This window comes from Typopeltis vanoorti, chromosome 21 (genome assembly GCF_054136105.1).
Source record: "Typopeltis vanoorti isolate ZY-2024b chromosome 21, IOZ_Tvanoo_1.0, whole genome shotgun sequence".
NCBI classification, from domain to species: domain Eukaryota; kingdom Metazoa; phylum Arthropoda; class Arachnida; order Uropygi; family Thelyphonidae; genus Typopeltis; species Typopeltis vanoorti.
Window position 1 is genome coordinate 56622637 of NC_143569.1, and position 26697 is coordinate 56649333.

Sequence of the window (26697 nt, forward strand, 5' to 3'; positions counted from 1 at the left end):
GATGGTTCACATATTTACATCTTTGAATAATTCAAATATATAAACCAAATATAGCATTCTCCTTCATTACTGTTTTCTAATATATTCTAAAGCAAACACATTGTTTCCCCTCCATGCAGATTTGGTTATAATTAAAGAATAATATCAGCATGAAATTTTCATAGGGCACAGTATTCCCCCACTTCAGATACTTGGGGTGATGGTGAAAGAGCTATGATCGCCTAATATGATTGTGTTAAGAATGCGACTCACTCTTCTCCAGCTTCAGAAGATCAAGAATCTATCCTCTCTACATCAGGCATCTCCTAACCCCCCCCCCCCCACCACCACCAAAAAAAAAAAGTTTTCACTGTTTGTTGAAAGCATCAGGAGAGGTGGATAGGTCCCCATTTTCTCCCTCCAAAAATAAGTGGCACAACTCTGAACCCAAACAGCCTTAACGGGAATATCCCTCATCTTGTCTCACTGAAGGCGTTAAGGTGTTGCATGGATGAGTTAACTAGGTGTGATTCCATAGACGGAGTGTTTTGTTTTAAGAACAGACTGTCAAAGAAAATATTTTTTCATTTCAATTTAGTGTACATTTATTATTATTATTAAAATGTAATCAATAGTTGTGTTGAAGGTTTCCAAAACATATTATTTAAATTTATTTTTAAATTTTCAAGGATTAATTTATAGTTGTTTACATATTTTCTTTAAAAAAAAAAAAAAAAAAAAAAAAAAAAGGTCATGAAAGCTTTAACATATTTTTAGGTCATCTTATCCCATATCACAATAGGCATTCAAAAAATTTTATTGAAAAAAAAAAAAAAAAAAAAAAAGAATTGGCTTCATTGGATAACCATGAAATTCTTTTACAATGTGTTGGTTTCAATTAATCATAGCAAAGAGACACTTACTATGTTATCACATTATCCTCTATGTCTTTTGATAGTGCATCAGGAAAAAAAAACGGATTGAACATCATTTCATTACTGTTCTCGTGATAAAGGTTGGAGATTTGTTGCTATTATTAAATTTAAGAAAAAGGATTAATAGTATTAAACAAATTATGTTTACTGATATTCAGTCAGTGTTTTTGAAAGTGTTTGGTTTCTCAGTGATGTCATTCACACATCAGCAATCACTTGATCCATTCAAAAGGTGAAGAAGAGGAATAATTGAGAAAAATTTAATGAAAGAAAATGAAGAATAACACTGCAAAAAAACTTTCTAGATTTAAAGTACATCATGTGTGGAAACGCTACACTATTTTTGCTAGTCATAAGAGGGCTAAATATACTTTCTATTTGTGAAAATGGTTAATTCAGTAATAGATCTTTTCTGATGTTTATTTATTTTTTTATTTTTTTTTTTGTAGTTCTATTTTAGCTGAGATACTGAATAACATGTCCTCTGAACTATGATAGCTAAAGATCATAATACTGACCGATCTATACCATATACATATAACCCAACTTAATTTTCTTAAGTTTTCTGTAGCACTCATTCATTAGAATATATATGCTACTTTAATAGTAATACAGTAATATTAACCACTATCATGTTAACCCCATATGGAATTTCTCATCGTATATATATATATATAATAAAAAAAAAAACTGTTATTAATTACCAAACGTGGCTAGGCTGCTCTAAAAATCTTTTTTTTTTTCCCTAAATTAAATTTCTGTGTTGAACTTTAATTTCAAAAATGAATGTGTTTCCAAAATTTCTTACTTGTAGTTTCTTTAACTGCCTTAAAGCATCTTCCTTTACTTTACTGGCCATCTCTAATTGTTGTTCCAGGTCCCTAAAATCACCTTCCAACTTCTTTCGTGCACTAATAGCTGCTGCTCTTTGCTTTCTTTCATCTTCCAGTTCAGATTCTAAATCTCGCACCTAAATAAGCATGAATTTAACAATGTAACTTAACAATTCCTAGTTCATTATGAACTCATGCAATATTTTGATATCTTACCAAAATATCATCAAAAGAATGGAAGACTACAGCAATTTTAAGTAATAATTAAGATACTTTATATAAGTGATTAATTTCTAACCAAATGCTCTGAGTTAAAAAAATAAACAATCAGCCTCTACTGGTAGCACAGCCTCTTCTGTGCTATCAGTAGAGGCTGATGATGAGAAATGAATCTGGATGTCTCATTTCATCTTCCCCTTCGCATTTAAAGCTCACAGGCCTGTCAACATCAAGTTACTGATATGACAGGCTGGTTACTCCCTGCATTGTCTGTTAATTGCATGAGTTCTTATAGTATGTGCTGAATATAACAAGACATCAAAGTATCCAAATATTAAATTATACATTTTTCATTGTAAAAAAATAAAATAAAAATTAGCTAAACAAGTAAAATCTTATGCACAAGAAAACAAATTAAAAAAATTGACCAATGCCATATCCACATAAAAATTGCATTTATATAAATTGATTCTTTATAAAAAGTTAAAAACTTTCTGCAATTTTTTTTAAAAGAGGTAAACCGTGAGTAGACATATCGGTACACAATAAGTAAAGTACTATCTCCCTTTATGGGAGATAGTACTTTACAAATCAGCTAATCTTTCCTAACTTTTTATTGTATTAATTTTTTTTTTTTTTTTAGGACAGTTATTGACCTTTTTAGTTATCTTACACCAGCTACTTAGGTGGCGCTTTTTGGAATTGTCAGTTAGTGTTTAATTTTGAGCTTAATGTACTGAAGATGCCTGTGACACACAGGCGAAAATTATACTAATAAATAATCTTTCTACGTGAGTTTTTCCCGTTATTTTCTGCAATTTGTCCAAGACAGATAAGATCTACCTGAGTATACAGCTCAGCCTGATTAGTAAAAACTACATTTCTCTCTAAAGTGAAGTTCTGGCACTCCATCAGAACATGACATATGATAACAGAGGCATTACATTATTCACATACAACTGAATCATCAGCATATGTCATCAGTCATGCAATTTGTTAGTGCACCCTGGCAGGGTGCACTAACAAATTGCACTCATAATGGATGTCATCAGGCCCTATAATACTAGTATGAGAGAGAGTAAAAGTGCTCTTTTATATTCCCCTTAATGAATAGCTGACTGCATGCTTTAGTACATCTGTGAGAAGTTAAAAACACTGTTTCTTTCTACATCAAATACAACTGCCATGAAGCTACTATCAAGATTATAGCAGAACTTCCTAAAGTGTCCGCAACTGCATTGGGTTCGGCAACTATACATTTGTTGTCACTGCCACACAGAATACCATGTTCGTTAAAGCCACTCCTAAGAAGTGCAGCCAGAGGCAGTTAACATGAGAATATCAAGGATGAGCGGAAGTCATGAAGAACCCACTGGTACATCAATGGAACATATTGTAATAAGAAATCCCACTGTGAGGCAAATGGCTACAGAGCAATGTTAATCTGGAAATACTGAAAAGGAGTGTGGCTGCTCATAAGGATAGCAATTCCTTTACAAGCAGGTTCGTTTCCAATTCTGTGAAATAATAGTGAAACGCCTTAAGGTTGGGTCCTCACCAGGTTTTAAATATATCCCCTGCAAACAGAAACATAGGTTTGTGTTGTTAGAAACGTGATGTCTTTGGTCAAATTCAGTAGAATTCCACAGCAAGAATTTTCCTATTCTTTATGGATTTGTAGACTGATAAGTCTACAAACTGACTGAGGCCATTTCCAAAAGGTTGCGGGCTTTCCTTAACCCTCCAATCAGCCAGGATGTATATATACATCCAGCTAAATCTGGATACGATTCAGTACACCTGTTGAAAGAACATGGGTAAGAAGTGCAATGTGGCTGTTCTGTCCTTTAGAAGGTGCGATAATCCTTCACGAGAACACTTAAACAGATTACTATGCAAAGCTGAGTCTCAGTTTTCTATAACAAAGAACACAGTTCCTGGTTTAATGCTGGGCAACTTGACTCTTAGAGAGACTAAAAATATAGAAATTATTTTTATTTTATCTTTTTATTGTAGAGTTTTAAATTCCAGGACAAAATATAAATATTTGCTTACTTTCTTCACTTAAATATTGCATTACCTTGGAGAACCAATGTTTACTATTTTTGTGCTAATTTTGTCTAATCGCTTACTCAACAGAACATTTTCTTTGTTTTCAAAAAAATTAATTTACGATAATCATTTGAAATATTATTAAAAATAAAAAAATTTAAAAAAAAAACGGCTGCCAGCATTCTACGTTATCTTTGTTCAAAATCATATTTCGAAGAATAATATGCAAGTCTTTAATCATATTACTAATTCTTTTTCAAAATATCGTAATCTACTGTTCTTTGCACTTTCACCTTGTTGGTTTCCCTGGTTTCTTGTATAACTGGTCTTTACAAAATGAAATAAATGATTATTATTTAAATTGATATGTATATATTTTCTGCTAGTTTATATATTTTGCTCCAATTTTAAAGTAACCGATACTTTTGCGTATATTCTCTGATACAAAATATGTATATGTGCATGCAACAAATGTGAAATTTCATATTTTCACAATAGAATTGAACTTTATTTCGACTTTGTTAGTTTTACACCCCCACCCCTTTCCTGCTGCAACACTACCACACACCCAAAAACTGTTATGAAACATAGGTACAGTTTCTGTTTAATTCGTTATTTTTCCATAGTAATTGTTCCACATAATGTTTAATTTTTCGACACAGAAACTAGGTTTTGAGTATTATAAATTAGCAAATTATAAATCAGAAAATATACATATCATTTTCCTGATTATTATAAATCAGGAAGTTATGTGACATTGAGTAATGGGGAAATTAATATTTAAAAACACTGTCATCCTACAAATGCAATATCAGAATAATATGTTTCGAATATCTGCTAATCAATCAGAAAGATGGAAAAACAAAACATTAATTTCTGCCTGTAAAATATTTAATTATTGCACGAGGCACTTTAGTGTGCTGCCTGCTGGACATCATTCTTTTGATCTGGTTCCCAGTGGGGGGGAATCAGTAATCTCTCCATTAGTTTACAGCTTATTACTGGGCAGAAAGGAATATTGAATGAATATATATATATATATATATATATACACACACACATATACACACACACACACCATTTTTCTCCCACATGAGAAAGAAATAAGGCAATAATATAGTTCAATCTGTTAAACTTTATTGCAGCGGAAATTTTTATTATCAAACTTTGCTGTTTTTTTAATAAAAAAAATATTATTCGTGCTACTTTGAAAATTTCTAATCTGTGCCACACACTGCAATGAAAATTTATTGGAATATAATTAAGGTATTATATATATGTATATATATATATATTCCAAACCATTATATATCATTCTCTGAGATGTTTTATTTCTTAATTTTTGAAACATTCTGTGTACCACAATCTTGCTTAATGAAACTGTTTTTCAAATATGCCTATTATAAGCCTGTTTTTTTGTAAATAAGAATACAGTTTGCCGAAACTTTGTTTATTAAATTTTCATAGCAGCGTGTGTGTGTCACAGATTAGAAATTTTCAAAGTAGTACAAATAATATTTTTTTATTAAAAAACAGCAAAGTTTGATAATAAGAATTTCCGCTACAATAAAGTTCGACTGATTGAACGATATTATTGCCTTATTTCTTTTCTCCTGTGAGAGAAAAACGGCAAAATATCACTCATATAATTATATGCAGATATTCTATTAGCAAAAATGGTAAGAAAATAATCATTTGCACTTTCATTTCAAAACACAAAGAAAGAACATTGTAAATTCACCCAATGAAAAAGAAAATACTACATATTTTTCTTCTGTTATTATCTTTTTCTTGTAGTAGAAAGAAGAAATTACTTCACATATTTTTTTTGTCAATACAACAATGCAAAAATCTGTAAATTGATTACATTATAGCTGATAGAGAATTCATGTCAGAAAAAATATTTATGTAAGAGTTCTAACATCAGCAGATATAACTACATTTTCTTCTAGTTTAGATATGACATTATTGAAGTAGTTATACTTTTGCTACTATTTTATACTAAACTGCATGAGCATGTTCCCAAAGTGATTTACATTTATAGCAATTGCCTGCAGATTGAATAGGTCTAAAAACCTCCCCCCCCCACCCAAAAAATAAATGATTATGTAACAGATATGTGCCTTTTCTCTTAAAAAATTAAAATCCTTTTTTCAAGGTAATTGTATCAAATAATTTCGAATTTTTCGATAATAAAAGTGAAACCGATCACCATAAATAAAGAAATCATTTTTGGCATAAATATTGCATCAGCCTATAAAAGAAATGTCAGTTTTTCTATGTTAGGATGTCTGAAAACGAAACAAGACATTCTTGCTTGAGGCAATTTAGTGTGACTTCTGGGAAAATTTCTTTTTTTTGTGTTTCTCAAAAGCAGTAAGAGTAATCTAAGACTTTTAGCTTTTCCTCCAGCTAAGAGGATTATTGTCCAGCATTTCTAAGACGTATTTCTTAGAAATGCATCTTAGAGGTAGTAATATTTAGAATTTAAAAAAAAAAAGCACAACTGAACTTTCTTTTGTGTGGTATGCATAAACAGTTTTACATATTGAAAATATAGCATAGTATTTCTAAATCTTAGAATAATTTCAGCAGATCGCTGAACAGCTGATTTCAAGTGCAAAGGAAGAGTAGAGGATTAGAAGCTTCGAATATACAACAATGGTAAACTGAAATAAGAGATTTTGAATACTGTCTGAAAGCTTTCAAACCAGTAGAAATGTCAAGTAGTTATGTAACTGAGTTCCAGGAGAGGAGAAGTGGGGGGGGGAAAAGAGAATTGCAGTAAAAAAATCTTAAAAATGAGCATAAATTTTGAATCATTCCATACAGGATATCTTTCCTGTTATATTTTTGACACATTTACAATGAAGCATTAGATATTATAGTAATGTGCATCTCCTACAAAAAATCTGTTGCAATTTTAAGCAAAAAAAAAAGACGAAGTGTCTCTGATAAAATACCATTGAATAAAAATTTTTGATACTAAAAAAGACAATTGGAAACTGAATAATGCAGTTTATAATCATTTGTTGTTCATAAAAAAATAAAAATAAAAAAATAAATAAAAATTCATTCCTAAAATTGAAATGTGACGATCCATATAAAGGTACTTTGCAAAGAAAGAAAGCAAAATGTCATATTATTTCACTACATGTTATTTAAAAATATAAATATTTGACAAAATATGTTAAATACAAACAAACATTTGAAAATTCACGGAAAAAACCTATATTGTCAGTAAAGTGAAGGAAATTTACTATTACTAAAATATATTCATTGCAAAGGCTGATCTGTGGTCATTTCAGAATTGATTATTTATTTTGGCAAATTTGAAACTCATTTTTATTTTTTGGAAAGAGACAATAAATAAATTGTGCAGTAAAAAAAAAAATAAAATAAAATAAATAAAAAAATAATCAATATCCTAATACAGTAAAGGAAATTCCAAGTAACACAGTACATGCAAAGTGAAGCGACACAAAAGTCACTCCACCACAGTTAATCTGCTATTGGCTCTCAAATCATCGTTAAGGGATTAACGGCAGCGGAGGGTAAATATTCCATAAAAGGAAGATTACCGATGAAGTTTTGATTCATGAAAAATGCTGGGAGTGGTCTGGCTATTTCATCCACATCAGCCAGCTGGAGGATTAATCTGGCTTGTGTTTGTCAATTGATTTTGGGAAGTATGAACAGACAGTTTCCATCTCTTCTTCTGCAAAATTGTTTGATATATCACCAGATTTGTCAGGGTCTGTATTTAATTTACATTCAGTGGATATAAAGGTATCCGTTTTTTCTAAAGGGGTGTCCAGTGGTTTTGCTTCCAGTGATACCTTGACATAATTTTGACGAGTGGGTTCTCATTCAGCAGGACAGGATCATTTTTGGGAATGTTTCAAGAGTGAAACTATAACAGGTGAGGATACTAATGCACTTAAGAGATAACTTCGTGATCATCAATTTCTCAGCATAAGAGGACTTTAGGGCAGGTGTGGTGGTGGTGGTGGTGGTTGTTAGCTTCCTCACTGCATTTTGATATGAGGCATTTTGTTCAGTTTTTATCTTTTGAACTTCTTTCTCATTTTTCTGCCTTTGGGATGCATGGAAGTAGGCTGGATGGTTCTGTTCATATTTTTGACACATTCAAGTTTTTACTCTTTACTACCACACTGGGCACAGATGGTTGAGCCATAACAGGCAGTTTGGGAATGCCTATTTTTCTGATGCTTAAAACATCCTGAGTTATTCTGCTATTACCAATGTCAGAGATTTGGATCTATCAAACACAAGGATGATGTTTTTGGTTGGAACTGGGTGACCACACTGGTGTATCAGAATGTGCCTCATACTTGCCTCTCCCTGATCTTTAATCTCTGAACATCTCACCTGGTCAAGAAAATCTGATTTTACATCCTTACATCAATGAAGCATTTGCATTTAAAGAGTTGTTACTACAACTTGTACCTCCTCCTCCATCGACATTGCTTGCAGTAATTTTTCTGAATGATATGTTCAAACAAGATTGCCACTGGAATGTAGTTTTTCTTTAATCATTTTGGGAGATTCCACCAATCCTTCTGAATAAACAATGGTCACATTTCCTTATTGGCTTTTCACCTGTTGTATGGATAATGAGAAACAAATGGCATATGTGTTAAATATCTTGTTTCTTATTTCTATTATCAGATATATCCATAGTCTCCCAAGTTTAGGGCCTCTGAAAAATGTGAGATGAAAAATGTATGCACAAAGGGATTTTCTGGTTTAGCAGAGATCCTGCACCCACTAGAGAGCCAAACTCAAGTGACCACAATCCAGCCAGCAATAAAGATGTTTGAAAGTGGAACATGAAGGTTACTCTGGCAGCTATATGAGCACTGTAGGAAGCCTCGGAACATGTTCCCAGACCATAGAGAAGGAGAATTACTGCATCACTTATGCCATTTTCATAAAATGGCAAAGCAAGATGAAATTCAAGATAGATATATTGTACAACTCTTCTATAATATGTAAATCTTAGGCAGATGGTTAGTAGTGAATACTAACCTTCTAACAATCTCTACCAATTAGTTTTAAATAAAGCCATTTATCATAATTTCTAATATTTTTTAGTATAGTAGTGATGTCATAATGCTTGTTCCTAAGAAACACAAATTATGAATGGCCAAATAAAAGTAATTTTTAAATGGCATTCCATGTTTTGATAGATGAAATAATCAAAAATGAGTATTTCAAAGTACTATTTATTAATAATACATTATAAAAACATTACAATTTAAATAAATGTAACTGATATTAGGTTCTTAAATAAAGATGACTGTTATACTGGGGATCACAAGGTAAAAGCTAAATAACTGGGAGGAGATCTCCACCTAACCTTTTGGGCTTCCAACATAATTTCAATCCCACATCCATGTGATGAGTCCTATTAATAGATATCCACTAAATACTGAACACATGAGGATGGGCTGTCAATTTGGGACTTAGCTAACCTAACAGTATTCTATATAGGCTTAAACCAATATAAAAACAAACATGATGGTACAGCATCCATTTCTTAACAGTGACTAGCATTCATATTAATAATAAATCATGGAGAGTACAACCTTGTTAAGAACAAAAACTTTAATTTCCTGAAGGTTTCAACCTTAATATTAAGGTTATCATCCAGAGTACACACACACACACACACACACACACACACACACACACACACACACACACACACACACACACACACACACACAAGCTACATTACATTTCAAGAGCAGCTATTCCAAAATGACAATGATTTGATCAACCATTATTCTACTGGCTGACCTCTAGTAGGAAAAAAAAAAGCCCTACAAAGCTATATTCTATTTATGACATTGTCAGAGAACAAATTCATATTAATACTTTTAATACAGCAATAGTGGTGATATAATCAATAATTTAACAGAAGTGTTTGTTATATTAAGGCTAAGATTCTGGATTATTACAGTCCTAATTATAATTTTAATGAACTTTTAGAATATGGGTAGAATATATAGGTAGAATATGTGCCATCCATATTCCAGGGATTTTTAAACCATCACTATTGTTAAGATTAAAATTTCACAGGCCTCTTTAAATTTGTGTTCATACCACACTTTAGTGTGAGGTAATAAGCAGGTACCTTTCCAGTCAGTTCTATGTAGAGTATCCAGGGTATGATCAGAAAGGTGTCAATGTGTCATTTATTTTCCCTTTTTTGGATAAGAAATTATGCATTCAGGCAAATTACAGGCACACTGAATACAGTATACTCCAGGGTGGGCAAAAGAGAGGGAGTGAATCCTTAGAGGAATTGAATAGGTTCCTTAATTTTAAAGGAGTTTTAAAGGTAGTATTAAGGTTGTATTTCTAGAGTATTCTGTCAAATTTATCTGATATCCCTTTAATGTATGGAATGGCTACAGTTTTATTGTAATATAGTTTATTTTTATTATTAGGTGAAGTCTTGTGCAGAATTTTGTTGATGGTATTCTTGCTGTAGCCTTTTTTTTTGGAAGGTATTGCAGAGACAACTTCTAATTTGTGTTTAAGTGCTTATTGGAGCAAATATTTAAAATCCTGTTTTTTAGTGTGTTAATTATACCTATATTTTGTGTATATATTGACCAGTATGTGTAGGCGTATGGTAAACAGTGAAGGAAAGACTGCTGGAAGGAAGACGTGTGACAAGTTCATTGGATTTTAACGGTATAGATGTGACCAGTTGCAGCAACAACTCATTAAATGCAAATCTTTTATTGATGTAATGATGTAAAATCAGATTTTCTTCACATGTGACAAATGTTATCTAGAAATGGAAGTGTGTTCTGACTTTCAATTTCAATTGTATGCATTTGTGTTATTTATTTAGGTTGCTGAGGAAGGTGTCTAAAGGCTGGTGGCCGTGAGGCCAGATAACAAAAATATTGTCAACACACATAAACCAGACCTTGGGTTTAAAAGTAAAGGAATCTAGAGTATGTTGCTCAAAAGCTTCCATATGCAATTGAGGTAGGGGCGGGGAGAATAATGGCAAGCCCATGGCTGTGCCTTCTTTTTGCAGGTAAAAGACTTCAATTATCCAAACTTGCCGTTCTGATAATTATCAATTATAATTGAAGGGTCAGATAAACAGTAGATTACTGTGTGGATGTGTGCATCGTCACTTAAACAGAATGGGAGAGGAAAGGCTAGTAACCAGATGTCTGTTCCAATATGGCCTGAAAAAGACCAAGTGTTAAACTGTGAATGAAATTATTTTGTATGTTTTTATTCTTCATTCACATTTAACATAATCTACCATATACTAAGCAAGACTTGTTTAAATATTATTTGTTAGTCTCTTGCTTAAGATTTATTATTCATGTATTTTCCTTGAATTTTATCAGTTATTATTTAATTATATGTTATGTTAATGAAAGGACTCTGCAGAAAATACTATTTGTTTTATTTCTATATTCCTTCAGTAATATTATAAGATATTTTATGTATGTAACTTTTATGTGCCTTATGTGAACTATAACATGTTTTATTTATTATATTTGTAAATGAAAGTGAAGGAGAAATTAAGTAACTATAATATTTTTATTATTATTTTTTATTACTGAGTGTAAAGGTATAATCTTATGTAATGCTTATGTTTACATTTTGTTTTGATCGTTACCATGGAGACAGAAATAAAATAGAACGTGCGAGCTTAGGGCGTGAGCTGTGGTAATTGGAAGTAAGGAATTAATGAGTTGGACGAGTGAACAAGTTTAGGCAGGAAGAGGGAATGTATATAAACGGGAGGTGAAAGTAAAGAAGGACACTCAAGGGCAGGAGCATTCAGAACACTACGGAGACAAGGAGAAAACTTATAAGGAGCTGAGAGTAAAGTCAGCGGTGGCAGTAATAGGAATTTAGTGCCGTAATAGGATTAACTAAAGACCAGAAGATTAATAGGAAATTCAGAATAATTACACTCAGTTCTAGAATTACTACGTATTCCTATATCGCTTTGAAGAAGGATTATGCAAAGCTCAATTTGTTATGCAGTAGTAAACATTGAATAATTATTCTGCCATATAGCAAGTCCGTCAAGATTTGTGCAGCGTGATAAATAATAATTCAGTTATCTCCGTGAAAAATTCTTTTGAATAGTGTTGCTTCAGAGTAATAAGTGAATATAGTTTTGAAATGTGCTCACATTGAATCTGATCTGCTAAGGATTAATCCCGGTAAGAACAGTCCTATTTTACTTTATTTCAGTATGAAGATTTAAGTGATAGCTCCATCTCAAATATCCTAACATTTACTGTTGCGTTTCGCTGAGTTTAGCCGAAGTTTGAAACTTGAAAGTAATTCCCCTTGAAGTAAAACTGCCGCCATTATTAAATTAATAAGTGCTTGCTGACTAAATGTTAAATTATAGAGTGCAACTGAGTGATACTAGTAAATTTATTTACTAAGAAATTCTGAAGGTTTGAACTGTACGAACAATTTTTATTATTAGGAGAACTATGAATTTAGTATCTGATGATATGATGTTTGATTCTATGTGAATATTTAACCTGAAGAACTAAGTTAATTGTATTATCTTATTTTGGGAGTTATAATTTTATGTACTTGTCATATAACCTTGTATTAAATGTTCTGCTTTATTGATTTCAATATTGTGTGTGCCTGATTCTTTTTCATTGCACTGTTCATAAAAAGTTCGGATCTTGCAGGAGCCTTAAGTGTAGAATATTAAATTCGGCCTATATGATTAATGAGACTGCTAAATTAATTGAAGTTTGATTCCACTATTTTACATAGACTAATCTAAATATAAGGTGGTGCAGTATAAATATAAATTTCCCCATATTTTGAATTAACCAGTAATCAACCAGCAATTAATTGATTTTTTAAGAACAACTTTACAACAAGATGGTGGATTCAAAACCCAGGAAGTACGTTCCAACACAAGATCTAGGATGGATTGATAACACCAGAAGTGTCCTAAAACACAAAAACATCAGATATAACAACACTAAAGTGTTGATACAAATTGTAGTGAAAATTTTTGACAGGAGATTTGTAATACAAGCTTAATTGTGAAGTACTGTTATAGTATCCTATATGCCCCTTTAGAGCACACAACAGGAATATGATGCTGGTGATAAATAATTATTATTACACTTACTAAATGCAAGTTATGATTTTTCACTTCACACTGCATTCTAAAAATTGTGTGATCACCACTCATCACATTAAAATAAGCAGGAATCGAGCAAGTGAGTTACAAGGAAAGAATAATGACATGTCAAATCAATGAATTGGTAGAATTAGCAACAATTAAATACTAGGATGGTGCTTTAAATTCCTTAGCATCACTCAAGATCTTATTTATCAAAATCATTCTGATAATTTTTGTTTGATAAATATATTTTGTATAAAATTTAGGTAATGAGGAAGAAATTACCTGTTTCAGTAATGCTCGTCTCTTTTCCTCAGCCTGTTCATCTTTAGCCTGTAGATCTCTTTCAAACTGTGACTTCATTGCTTGCATATTTACTTCTAGCCTTAATTTTGCATCTTCGGTCAATTGGAGTTCATCTTCTAATTCTTCAATTTGTGTTTTTTGTTCAGCTAATTGACTTTCTAGAGCACGTTTGGCTTTTTCTAATTCATGGACCTATAAATAATTAGAGGAAAGTGTGCTGTATAACTATATTATAAGTAGCAGGGAAATGTATCAATAAAAATATCACAAATTAACACAGCAGTTTTCAGGATAAAAAAACTGTTGTAAATTAGATAATCTATTCAAGTAATTCTTGTAGAAAGGCTTATACGCTGGTTAAACATGATTATTAAATACTTAAGGAATTGACAGCGTATACTAGAAATATAAATCAAATCAAACTTTAATATATACTTTCCAATATTTCGGCAATGTCATGTTGCCATCTTCATGGGAACTTAAGATAAATAGTGTCTTAATAACTCCATATTGTTGTGAGGGGGGGGGGGGGGTGAATGTATCTGCCTGTATGAGTGGGTTTTCTATAAACTGAGAAAACCAAGGTTCCATCATGTTGGCAGGTAACTAGTGTGTCTAGGAAGGGGAGGCTGTTGTTTTCATATATTGAGCTTCCATATGCACTTGGGGTAGGGGCAGGGAGAATAATGGCAAGCCCATGGCTGTGCCTTCTTTTTGCAGGTAAAAGACTTCAATTATCCAAATTTTCCTTTTTTTCCAGGGTGAACTTAATTCTGGGGTGTTGGTTGTTTAAGTGTTTGTTAAGAAGGAGAGGAGTGTATCCGAGCCATGTGGCCACATAGCGAACACATCATCAACGTAATGAAGCCATATGGTAGGTTTTTGTGGGGCAGAGTTGAAGGCTTTCTCAAGTCTCCATAAAGAAGTTGGCCAAGGGTGGGGAAAGTGGTGAACCCATGGCTGTCCCCTCTATCTGTTTGTAGAATTTTTCCTGCCAAACAAAGTAGCCTGAGTTCATTGTGAACTGAAATAGGTCTGAGATATCGGGAGAAAATTTAGCTTGGATTCGCTCTAAGGTTTCTTTGAGGGGAACATTTGTGAATAAGGAGGAGACGTCAAAACTGACCATTATGTCATTATGTTAGAGTGTAAGGTTTTCTATACTGGCTTTGAAGTGGGCTGAGTTATTTTTTATGTGTGATGGTGTGTAGCCAATATAGTGTGAGAGCGCTTTGGCTAAATATTTAGCTAGTTTGTATGTGGTGGTATCAATGCCATCCACTATATGGGACGTAATGGAAAAAATACATTTTCTTTATGTATTTTTGGGGGCCCATATATACGGGGGGGGGTCTGGAGTTATATGGTTTTTGCTAGTAATCTCCACAGGCCAAGAAGTGACTTTCTTAAGGAGCCTATGGAGTTTTCTAATTTGTGAGTTGGTGAGATTGTATTCAATGAGGAGTTAAGTAGCCCGATCTAATAGTAAAGCATTAAGCTTACCTGTGTAGTCAGTATGATTGAGTACCACAGTGGCATTCCCCTTATCCGCTTTGGTGATAACTATTTCTTTGTTTTTCTTCATTTCCTGTAGAGACTTGTATTCAGTATTGGCTATAGTGGTTTTTGGTGGTCTTGTTTTTGGTAGAACACGGGCTACATCCAATCTAATATCATTGGTGATATGGTTTGGAAGGTGGCGAATCCCGCATTCAATCTGGATCATTAATTCCTTGGCCGGTATTTTCCTAGGAGCAATGGCGAAGTTGTGACCACGTGACAGAGCAATGAGTGCTTCAAGGATTCAAAATAACTGAAAAAAGGTTAACTACAGTGTTGGTTTGGACGTCGAGTTCTTTTTTAATTTATCAAACTTGTTGATATGTCGACTCCATATTTTTTCGAATTCTTTATTTGCCGCAGTGCACGAGACGTCATGTAGAATTGACCAAAGTTCATGATTTAGCGTATTAGAAAGCTCTTCCTCTAGTGCTAAAATAGTTCTGTTTATGTCAGCTAGGGAACTGCGTGTAGTGTTAATTTATTCCCATAGCAAAGTATGGTTCACATGGTTATAGATACGGAGAGCTTTCTGTGAAAAGAAACGGTGCTTAAATTTTACACAATTTGGGATTACCTGATTATCCCGGCAGCGTTTTAGGAAGGTCAGACGATTCGGTTGTCTAGATAACTTCAGCTTCATTTTGCCGTAATGGCGGGCCTCGAGTAATTCATCCATGGATGATAGTAATTCTTGTAGAAAGGCTTATACGCTGGTTAAACGGTTGAAGGAGAGATACCAGAGAGTGGTTTATGCAGGAGTGAAGTCTAAAAGATGGCTTGTGACTAGTGGTGTGCCAAAGGGCTCTGTTCTTGGACCACTGCTTTTCAATTTGTTCATCAATGATATTGGAAAGGATTTGAGAGGAAGTGTTCACTTGTTTGCTGATGATGCAAAGTTGGGTAGAACAATTGTGAGTGCACAGGATGTCAAAATTTTATAGGATGCTTTGGATGGTTTGGAGGACTGGGCTAGGAAAAATGGATGTCAGTTTAATGTGGCAAAGTGTAAGGTTATGCACTTTGGGGTGAAAAAAATAGCAGCAGTATATCGCATTGGTGGAACTGTACTCCAGGAGATTGATGAGGCTAGGGATTTGCGAGTGTTGGTGGATAGGGAATTGAAGTTTAGGGGTCACATTGCAAAAGTGACTAAATCAGCTCATCAAATCACTTGGCTTCTGAAAAATACTTTAACATGCAGAGACAAAAAGTTGTTGTTCCTCTGTATCGAGCCTTGATAAGACCCCATCTGGACTACTGTGCCCAGTTATGGGCACCAGGGTTTCTTCGTGATGGGGAGGAAGTGGAGAGGGTCCAGAGACGAGTGACCAAGATGATAGCAGGACTGTGGAATGAACCTTATGAGAATAGGTTGAGGATTTGTGGGTTGCAGAAATTGGACGATAGGCAAAGGAGGGGTGATATGATTGAGACATTCAAATTACTGAAGGGTTTTTATAAGATTGATCCAGAAGATATTTTTGAAAATATGACTGGTGGTGGTAGGACTAGGGGCCATGCATGGAAGCTGGGCAAGAGCATGGTTGACAAGGGGGTTAGAGCTAGGTTTTTTACTTGAAGAGTGGTGAATGAGTGGAATAAGCTTCCAGAGTCTGTTGTGGGTGCTATGACCATGAATGAGTTCAAGGCAGGGTATGATAGATACTGTATCAATGTTGAATAGTTGTTCTTGACATGATGTTAGGGCCTCCCTCGATGAGTCTGTTGACTCCTGAGTTGCCCGAAACAATAATAATAATACTAGAAATATAAATTAAATCAAACTTTAATATATACTTTCCAATATTTCGGCAACGTCACGTTGCCATCTTCATGGGAACGTAAGATAAAGACAAGTGCACGCAAGTACTACACAACAGCAAATGAGAAACGAAGCAAGGAAGCTACCGTTTTCCTAAAGCCATGATGGTGCCCCCTGGCAGGCTACATTAGGGCTACAACAATATGGAGTTATTAAGACACTATTCAACAGGGCTAAACTAATCTGTTCAAATGACAAAGCACTAACCACTGAACTAAATCACATCCTTAACACTTTCTCAGCCAATGGCTACCCCCCCCCAAAAAATCCAAAAAATACTAAAACCAGTTATCCACAACCCCCACCCCTTCACAAAAAAGATTACTCTAAACCCTCACCATCCCTACATTCGAGGCACCTCGGAAAAAATCAACAAAAATATGACTTGACCTCTTGTTACAGACCATATAGAAAATTGGCATCCCTTATCCACTCCACTAGAGACCAACCACTTCCCCTGGACCTACCTGGTGTATACCAGGTCCCTTGCAGCTGTAAATTGTCCTGCTTTGGCCAGACAGGCAGGACAGCAAATATCAGAACACAAGGACTACATTCGATTTCACCAGTACAGCCACTCTGGGCTTGCAGACCATGCTCTGCATACTTGCCAGATAATAAGGTGGAAGAAAGCCACAGCATGTTCAAATATGAAAGACTATTCATGGAATCAGCCTCGGTCCTTAGGAACATGCCAAACCTCAACAAATTTGGATGCATGAGACTGCCCCAAATTTGGGAAACATACATCAGGAGAACTTCAGGCCAAAGGCCAAGAACACCTGATGTAGCCTGGCAGGGGGCACCATCAGGACTTTAGGAAAACGGTAGCTTCCTCGCTTTGTTTCTCATTTGCTGTTGTGTAGTACTTGCGTGCACGTGTCTTTATCTTACGTTCCCATGAAGATGGCAACGTGACGTTGCCGAAATATTGGAAAGTATATATTAAAGTTTGATTTAATTTATATTTCTAGTATATGCTGTCAATTTCCTTAAGTATTTAATAATCTATTCAAGTACAATAATAAATGATTTTCACTGCTTCATGTCACAATTTTTCTTTCCCTCAGTCTTAGGATACCAAGGAGACATACTATTCTACTTTAAGATTAGAAATCCTTTCTTTCTGATTTATGAAATGCTTTATATTGTGTTGGCCACTATTTTCACTATAATGGTCAACTATTTACAGTTTTTGTTCAATTCATTAGAATATGATAACTGAATAAGTGTTGAAGCATGAAATTTAAAATTTAAGGCTCCATCTCATGTAAATGAAAAAGGTTTTTCCTTCTAACTGTATGAAAGATTTTTTTAAACAAATCATTGATGCCATTTAGATTTCATGAAATAATATTTTTTGCAGATATTTCTATAAAAATGCACAGTTTGAAAATAAAAGACTAAGGAAAGATGAAAAAAAAACTAAACAGAAACCAATGATTAAACTATAAAATAAAGGAATCTGAAACTAGCATTTTCCCCATGAATACTGATTTGAAAACTTTCAAATCAGTTTTATGTGGTATGGATATTTAAGGTGGTTAAGAGGATTTTAAATGAAAATGAGAGTATTTCTGCAACACTTGTGTTGATAGATATAAATGTTCATCAAAAATTTACAAAGAATACAAAAGAACAAATTAATTTTATTAATCACTAAAAGAGTAATAACTACAAGCTCACTTATTACCTTGTCTAAAAAATCATGTTCCGAAAACACAATATATGGTATTTTTCATGTGCAAAGAAGATTCAACATCAAATTAAATTTAGATACTTAATTATGTTAAATATTTTTACCAAGATAAAGTATGACAGCCAATATAAATAAATTCATGATCAAGGAACAAACTATAACAATCAGAGGGGCCCACAAATATCCTGTTAATGAAACTAATGGAATAATATGGACTAAACTCAGAAATCACTTTCACAAGAAGGATTACAAATGACAGTACTGAGATTGGATAAGAAATTTTCAGTTACCCATGATCCACCACACTACACTATCAAAGAACAAAACATGGCATGATGTGTGATGAGCAATCAGTATTTTTCTCACTTAAATCATTGACCAGACAAAGATCTGCATTCTATAAATCACTATACTTTACATCATAGATTTGTGAATATGTTTCTAGTATATGCAGTTCTTGAATGAATATTCAGCAAGGACAACCACCTGACAAACTGTCAGGAAACAAGCAGCTCACAACACTTCATATGTCACAGTAACTGCTGGCAAAATGCATGCTACTGGTGCTCCTGACTAAAGGAGCACCTACACAGGGCAGTTGAGAGGATATCATGACAAGTCAGTTGATTAGAAAGACTTCGGTTCGACCCTTTGAATCCTGGCATATGCAAAATCTTTACATGGCTTTTAAACTAAAGACACTTTTCATATGGAGGTAGAAGTTTCTCATGAAAACTTGGTGTGTCAGCTCACTAAACAAAGAACATACACCATTACTAGCCCTCATATACATCTTATAGCCTTAGTTATTTCATCCATAACTCCGACTAATCCAGGTACTTGTAAAGACTACAGGAACAGTTTGTTATGGAGGAAAGTTTTCTGAAAGTAGTCAAAAAGTACTTTCCTATTTTCTAAAAGTAGAAAAGCAGTCAAATGAATATTAAAGAAATCAACATAATTGCCTTGTGATGATATGGGCTTCAGCAATAGTCAGCATTATAGTGGATCCACTTTTCACTGGTCTGATAAATCAGCATACAGTTAAACATGTTACCATGTAAATTTTCACTTTAGCACTCAGGGCATAAGGGATGTATGAAGCAATGCTTTCTAAATGATATCTGCATCTTTATGAGGATCTCACGAAAGTTATGCACTCATGATACATTAGCAATGTGAGTCAGCTAACAGAGCCAAACATACTGCTATAGAAATTCAAAATTGATCTCTCCCAACCTCAGGATTCCAATAAGCAGAATGGTAGTCTCACAACTGATTATGTGATTCACCTTTCACCTGAAGGCATTTGCAAATATCCATGACAGAGTGGGATTCAAATCTATGGTATGCTGGGGAGAGAGAGCAGATTCAATCCATTCAGCAAATTGGGATGGCAAATTATACCTGATGTTCTCATACAGAATGAAGCAGAAAACCCAGCTGTGGATTATACTCTCTTGTGATAATAACAGGTAGTATACAGATGTTAGCTGAAATATGCATGTAACAACTCTAAAGCACTGAATATTAAAAACCTTTTTATCTTCTATTTAGTGTTTCAATGTGATTACAATAACAAATCATTTGCTTGATTATATTACTCCTGTATTATTGATTTTATAGTAAATACAGAAGTAATCAATCACTACTCAATAACAAGCACATAGAGACCTCCAGGGACTCATATCATGCTTCTTTCTAATATTTAATATAGTCTGCCATCTACAAATTCCCAATCTGTTCTCATAATCCATATTTCATAGTCATGATATCATCTTTAACACTTCCTTTGTACCCTCTTTACTGTATCTACTAAAACTCCAAGATCCCTATCCTAGTCAGTTTCTTTTAGATAATCCCTTCAATACAATACACCCTGGATGTCTCATTACACCAAATTACATAAATTTATATTTACTTATCTTGTACTGACAGTCATTTTTGTGCCAACCGTTCCAGCTTATTAAAGTCATTCCTGATTACCCTGCCTATCTTCACATCAACAAACAGCTGTGTCTCCTGTTAAATCCTTCCCAATGTCATTGATGTAAAGCTTGAATAACAACGGACAAGGAGTGATCCTTCTGGTACACCACTGTCACCTCAAATCTTGCACGTATGCACCCCCTCCCCCTTACATCCATACACCACTTTTTGATGTCAGTCATCAAAAAAAATGCTGCTGTGACAAAAAATATGAAAATAAGATGAAAGCTATGAAATTTGGCAGGAACATGGAAAACTGCATTCTTAATAGAGAATATAAAAGAAGCTAAGAATAACTTTTATGAAGATACAAATTCAATATGGAAATAATTAATGGAAGAAGCAAGGTTGGTATGATAGGAAATCCTGCAGAACAAATGTATATGGAATAAGAAATTAATCAAAATTGTAGACTGTATATGTAAAAAAGGTGTTCAAACTAGTTTTAACTTATAGACTTGAGAGTTTAGTTAGAAATAAAACAGCTGATCAAAGATTAGATATCACAAACATATGAGAAAAATTAGGAGGAGAGAAAAGAGATGAAATAAGTGGCAGAATCATTGAAAGTGAAGATATCAGAAAAGACTATGATGCTGAGCATTCAAGAAAGTATAAGCAGAGCTAATGTAAGGCAGCGTGGCAACTCCATGCCAAGAAAGAAGATCAAAGAAAACCAAGAGCTAAGTGGATTCATACAGCTAAATGTAAGAGTGGACAATAATGAAGAATTGACAAAAAATTCACGACAGGAAGCTGGTAATAATATAAAGTTAGTCTTCTGTGCACCCCCCCCCCCCTAGATGACATATCAAGAATTGATGATATTCTGCATTTTAATAAGGATTAGGAAGAAAACTGTTTCTTATAACTGAAACATTTATTTTCATAAAGTGGTAGACAATTGATATCAGCTAATTTACATTATAAAATTACTAGAGTATGTGCTAAAAACAGACAACTTACATTTTTATCTGCAGTGCCTTGACTATTTACTAGTTCATCTAATTCGGATTGCAACTGTTTTCGCATTCTCTCCAGTTCTTCAAGCTGGTCTTGTTTATCTTCCAAATCTCTATTTAAGGAAAGTATACGTGTTTCTTTTTCCCTAGCTTCTCTTTCTGCATTGTCTCGTTCTTGGGCAATACGTTCAGATACAGCTTTTTCCTCGGCTAATAGCTGATCAAATTTCCGTTGTTTTTTTTCCAGTTCAGACACTTTTGAACGTTGACTTTCCAATTCTACATTGAGATCCTCAACCTGGTAAAAAAAATTAAGGGAAGGGGAGAAGAGGGGAAAAAGAGTTCTATTAGTGTAATATGACCAATGAAGAACATTTTATCATGAATAGAACACAAAAAACCAAAACAGCAGGTTTTAACCTAAACTGAGTTATAACATTGCTTTATTAGATAGGCGAAATATAATAATAAACTTTGAGTTTTATGAAATTGCTAATTATACTTAATTAGCAATTTCATATAAGTATGTATATGAAAGTATGTATACAATTTCATATACATATATTTAATGGTCCCTCATTAAAAATAAGTATTTTTAATGAGGGACCATTAAAAATAATGGTTCTCATGGTTCTTGCCTTCTGCAAACCTTAGAAGACAGTCTTTCTGAGGTCAACTCACGATCCACTGGTTGCATTATAATGAAGTGGTGTTTGTCAATAGTTGCAGTCCTTATGTCTGCATTTGTCAAACAAGGTACACAGCAGCGAAACACTTACTTGTATTCTGCACAAAGCACACTGAACTACTAAATGAATATTAGTAATGATGCAGTAATGGCTGCACTCAGGAATTACTGAGCACTATAATGAAATAATGCTAAATGGAGCAGCATTATGTGGGGTATTACTGTATTATATTTAGCATGTTATTAAAGTTTCTCATCAACTACAAGTGTTTGCATTTTATGGTAAGAATCAAAAATATGCTAGACAGTATCTGGATAGATAGCTGTGTTGCATTTTATAGTAACATTGCACAAAATAATACTATTTGTGCAATGTTGCTATAATGTTCTGATGGTGGCCATTTAATGATCAAAATACACTCTTTTTATATACAGTGGCACCTTGGATTGCAAGTAACTTGGTCTGCGAGTGTTTCACAACACGAGCAAATATTTTTAATAAATTTTAACTTGATAAACAAGCGACGTCTTGCAATACGAGTACTGTATTACCTATACGCTTTGTCTGCCGAGCGTCACGTGATCACAAGCCGCTTGGGATTGTGGGTAATCGTCTCGCATGTGCTGTCTCAGTCGGCATACCTCATTCGTATAGTCAACATTCGTGCTAGCATTGTGACCACATGTGTGTGTAAAGCATTTTTTATTTTGTGTCCAAATGTATGACTGTTCTTTATTAACTGTACTACGACAATGGCCCCAATGAAGAAAAGGGTTGAAAAGGAAGGCGGTCAGAAGAAAAAGGAGATGATTACGGTGGAAGTTAAGAAGGAAATCATCGGGAAGCACGAACAAGGTATGCAAGTGGCTGCCATCGCAAGATTTTATAAGAAGAGTGCATCAATGATTTGCACAGTATTAAAGAAGAACCAAGGGGGCTAGATGTAGCAAAAGGAGTCACGAGTGTATCAAAGCAACGGCCACGTATTCTGAAAGATGTAGAAAAGTTGCTTTTGGTGTGGATAACGAGAAGCAACTAGCAGGTGATACTCTGACCGAGAACTTGATCTGTGAGAAGGCAAAGGCCTTGTATGCCGACCTCGTAAGTAAACTGCCAGGTACGTCTACAGAAAACGAAGAAGGCTTCAAGGCAAGCATGGGATGGTTTGATAACTAAGAGGAGAAGTGGCATCCGTAGTGTTGAGGCACGGAGAGGCTGCGAGTTAGAATGCAAAGGCAGCTGTGGCGTTTGTTGCCGAGTTTCAGAAGCTCATGGTTTCCGAGTGTTACCTGACGCAGCAAGTTTTTAATTGCGATGAGACAGGGCTTTTTTGGAAAAAGATGCCAAAGAGGACCTACATTACAGCAGAAGAGAATGCAATGCTCGGTCACAAGCCCATGAAAGACCATCTCACCCTCTTGCTGTGTGCTAATGCAAGCGGTGATTTCAAAGTCAAGCCCCTGCTCTTGTATCATTCTGAGAATCCATGAGCCTTCAAGAAATGCAAGGTGTAGAAGAGCCAGTTACACGTTATGTAGAGGTCCAACAGCAAGGCTTGGGTCACTCATACCTTGTTCGTTGAGTGGATTAACGAGGTCTTCAGTCCTACAGTGAAGAAATACCTTTTAGAAAAAAAATTGCCATTCAAAGTCTTGCTGGTTATGGATAATGCTCCTGCTCATCCTCCAGGCCTTGAGGACGACTTACTGGAAGAATTCGAGTTCATTAAGGTCAAGTTTCTTCCTCCCAACACTACTTCATTACTCCAGCCCATGGATCAGCAAGTCATTTCGAACTTTAAAAAGCTTTACACCAAGGCACTATTTCAGCGATGCTTCGAGGTGACCGAAGGAACTAACCTTACCCTCCGAGAGTTTTGGAAAAATCATTTCCACATCGTAAACTGTGTCAAGAACATCGATAAAGCCTGGGATGGGGTCACCAAGAGAACCCTTAATTCTGCTTGGAGAAAATCGTGGTCTGATTGAGTCGAGGGGTTTGCTCATGAACAGGAGCTGCCAGTTATCGATGAAATTGTGTCCTTGGGGAAGACCATAGGACTGGAGGTGAATGAGGACGACATTCAAGAGCTGGTGGAGGAACATGGCCAGGAGTTTACCACCGACGAACTGATGAATCTGCATCGCGAGCAACAGCAAGAGGTTATGGAGGAGGAGAAAAAGATGGAGACATCCCTCTCTTCAAATGAGATTAGAAAGGTGTGCAAAATGTGGGAAACTGCAAAATTTTGTAGAAAAGCACACCCGAGTAAGGCTATGGCAGTGCGAGTGATGAATCTGTTTAACGACAATGCAATGTCATATTTCCGTGATATCCTCAAAAAGAGGTAAAAGCAAGTGTCATGGGATAGGTTCCTTGTTAAAGTCGCACAAAAAGAAACAACAGACAAAAGAGTCAACAGATAGCAGTGATTCCATTAGTGACAAAGAAAGTCATCCTACCCAATACAATTAATTGTATTTACTGTAATATGTAATTGTAATGTCATTAATAAATTCAATTACTTTATGTATTTTGTATTACAGTAATCATTTTATATGAATATTTTTGAGTTTTGGAACGAATCATCTGAGTTTCTATTATTTCTTATGGGGAAATTCGCTTTGATATATGAGTGCTTTGGATTACGAGCGCATTTCCGGAATGAATTATGCTCGCAAACCAAGGTACCACTGTATTAAACATTTTTACTGAATTGTTGGTTCAGTATCTCCTTAGCACAGTCAGATGATGACATCTCAGGAAATTTGGAAGGAAAACAAACCTAGGTTTCAATCTCATGTACAATGTTTATTAATATATGGCACATTTTGCCATAATAAAAGGAATTTTGAATTGAAATAGTGATAGAAGATGAGTTAGCCAGTCTCAGAGTGGTGACAGAGCTTTTGTCCTGGATAATGCATGTTTTTAATCCTAAAGCTAAAACTGACTGCAGAATGAAATTCAATCAAGAATAAGGTCATACCAATGGGCCCATAAACTTGAATGTAGGATACTAGTATAAGGAATCAGGGACCTTTTAGAGACTTAGAAAAATATCAGATGAACAGCAGGTAAACATAGAACTGAGAGTTGACCTGAGGACAATATAATAGAACCAGTACTGGTTCTTGTACAACTACCAAGTTGATAGTTGAAATATTTTATTATTGATTAACCAACATAATTTGGTTGCATGCTGAGAAATTTATTGGTAACTGCTCTGAGGAAGAAACGGAAGTCCAATTAGTTTTCTGATATACTAAACCCATGAGAGAGTAGTTCAACCTATGGTATACTAATACCATAGGTTGAATATACAGGCTTGAAGAGTAAGAAAATTTTGTTCTTGTTCTGGAATTACTAATGCAATTCTTGAATGAATAGTGACCACAAAAACATCTGTAGAAAATGCATGCAGCAGATACAATGTCTATGAAAAGAAAGAATTATTGAGAGGTCATTAATTCACCCAACTACTCTCTTCTGCATTCAAACAAGCATTTTGAAATGTTTAGGATACTAATCCAAATAGTCAGATGAATTTGTGATTTGTATAGTGATTGTTCATTCTCCGAGTAAAGCAACATCTGAAATGAAAGATGACAATTTCTTGGATGTCAAGAAGTCAACACTATGATATGTTTATGCTAAGAAAGGAGAAATCAATCAAAAAAAAAAACACGTTAAGATTTACAAAATTAAGGCAAGATATAAGACAGGATTGAGTTTACCAACTACGAGTATACTCATAGTTGGTAAACCAGCTACACAAGCCAGCTACGAGTATACTCGTATGACGCTTACCGCCGGCAACGAGATTACTGTACTGACCTCGAAGTGAAAATGCTTGGCTTGTGGAGCTAGCATCAAAACTGTGTATTCTCAGAGATGGTATATGCTCTGCACAAGCCAACTACGAGTATACTCGTATGACGCTTACCGTGGGCAACGAGATTACAGTACTGACCTTGAAGAAGTGAAATTGCTCGGCGTACGGGAACAGACTATGCCGAAGTAACGTGGCAGCGAACGTGTTAATTCACATGGAAAGATAAAATACAAAATATATGACAGGAACTGCAATGGGTTCACCACTATCACCCAACCTAACCAACTTTTATCTTGAACACCAGGAAGAAAGAATCTTCTCTCTCAAAACACCCAACTACATATGTCAACTATGTACCACATCTCAAACTGGCTGAGGCACATAGATGATGTCTTTGCAGAATCAGAACTCCATTCATTTCCAGAAAAAATCAACACACCTTACATCCTCTTATTAAATTCATACCAGCAAAAGAATCAAAAGAAATTTCCTTTCTAGATGTACATATCTAACAGAAACATGGTGGATCCATTTCCACTTCTGTTTACCAAATATTAACTTTTACAGGTTGCTATATCCACAATATATCAGCCCACCATCTTATCTCAAAAATATGGCACCATAAAATCCCAC

At 34.6% G+C, this 26697-nt stretch overlaps 1 protein-coding gene across 1 annotated transcript in view; it reads right to left on the reverse strand.

The window, feature by feature from the left end:
- zip (myosin heavy chain 10) overlaps positions 1-26697 on the reverse strand; it is a 517797-nt gene that overhangs the window by 77547 nt on the left and 413553 nt on the right. Inside the window, exons 31-33 of the mRNA XM_090411020.1 lie at positions 21545-21838; positions 13485-13697; positions 1723-1884 (exon numbers count right to left, since the gene is read on the reverse strand). Coding sequence (XP_090267146.1) covers positions 1723-1884; positions 13485-13697; positions 21545-21838 — 669 coding nt within the window. The remainder of the gene's footprint in view (positions 1-1722; positions 1885-13484; positions 13698-21544; positions 21839-26697) is intronic.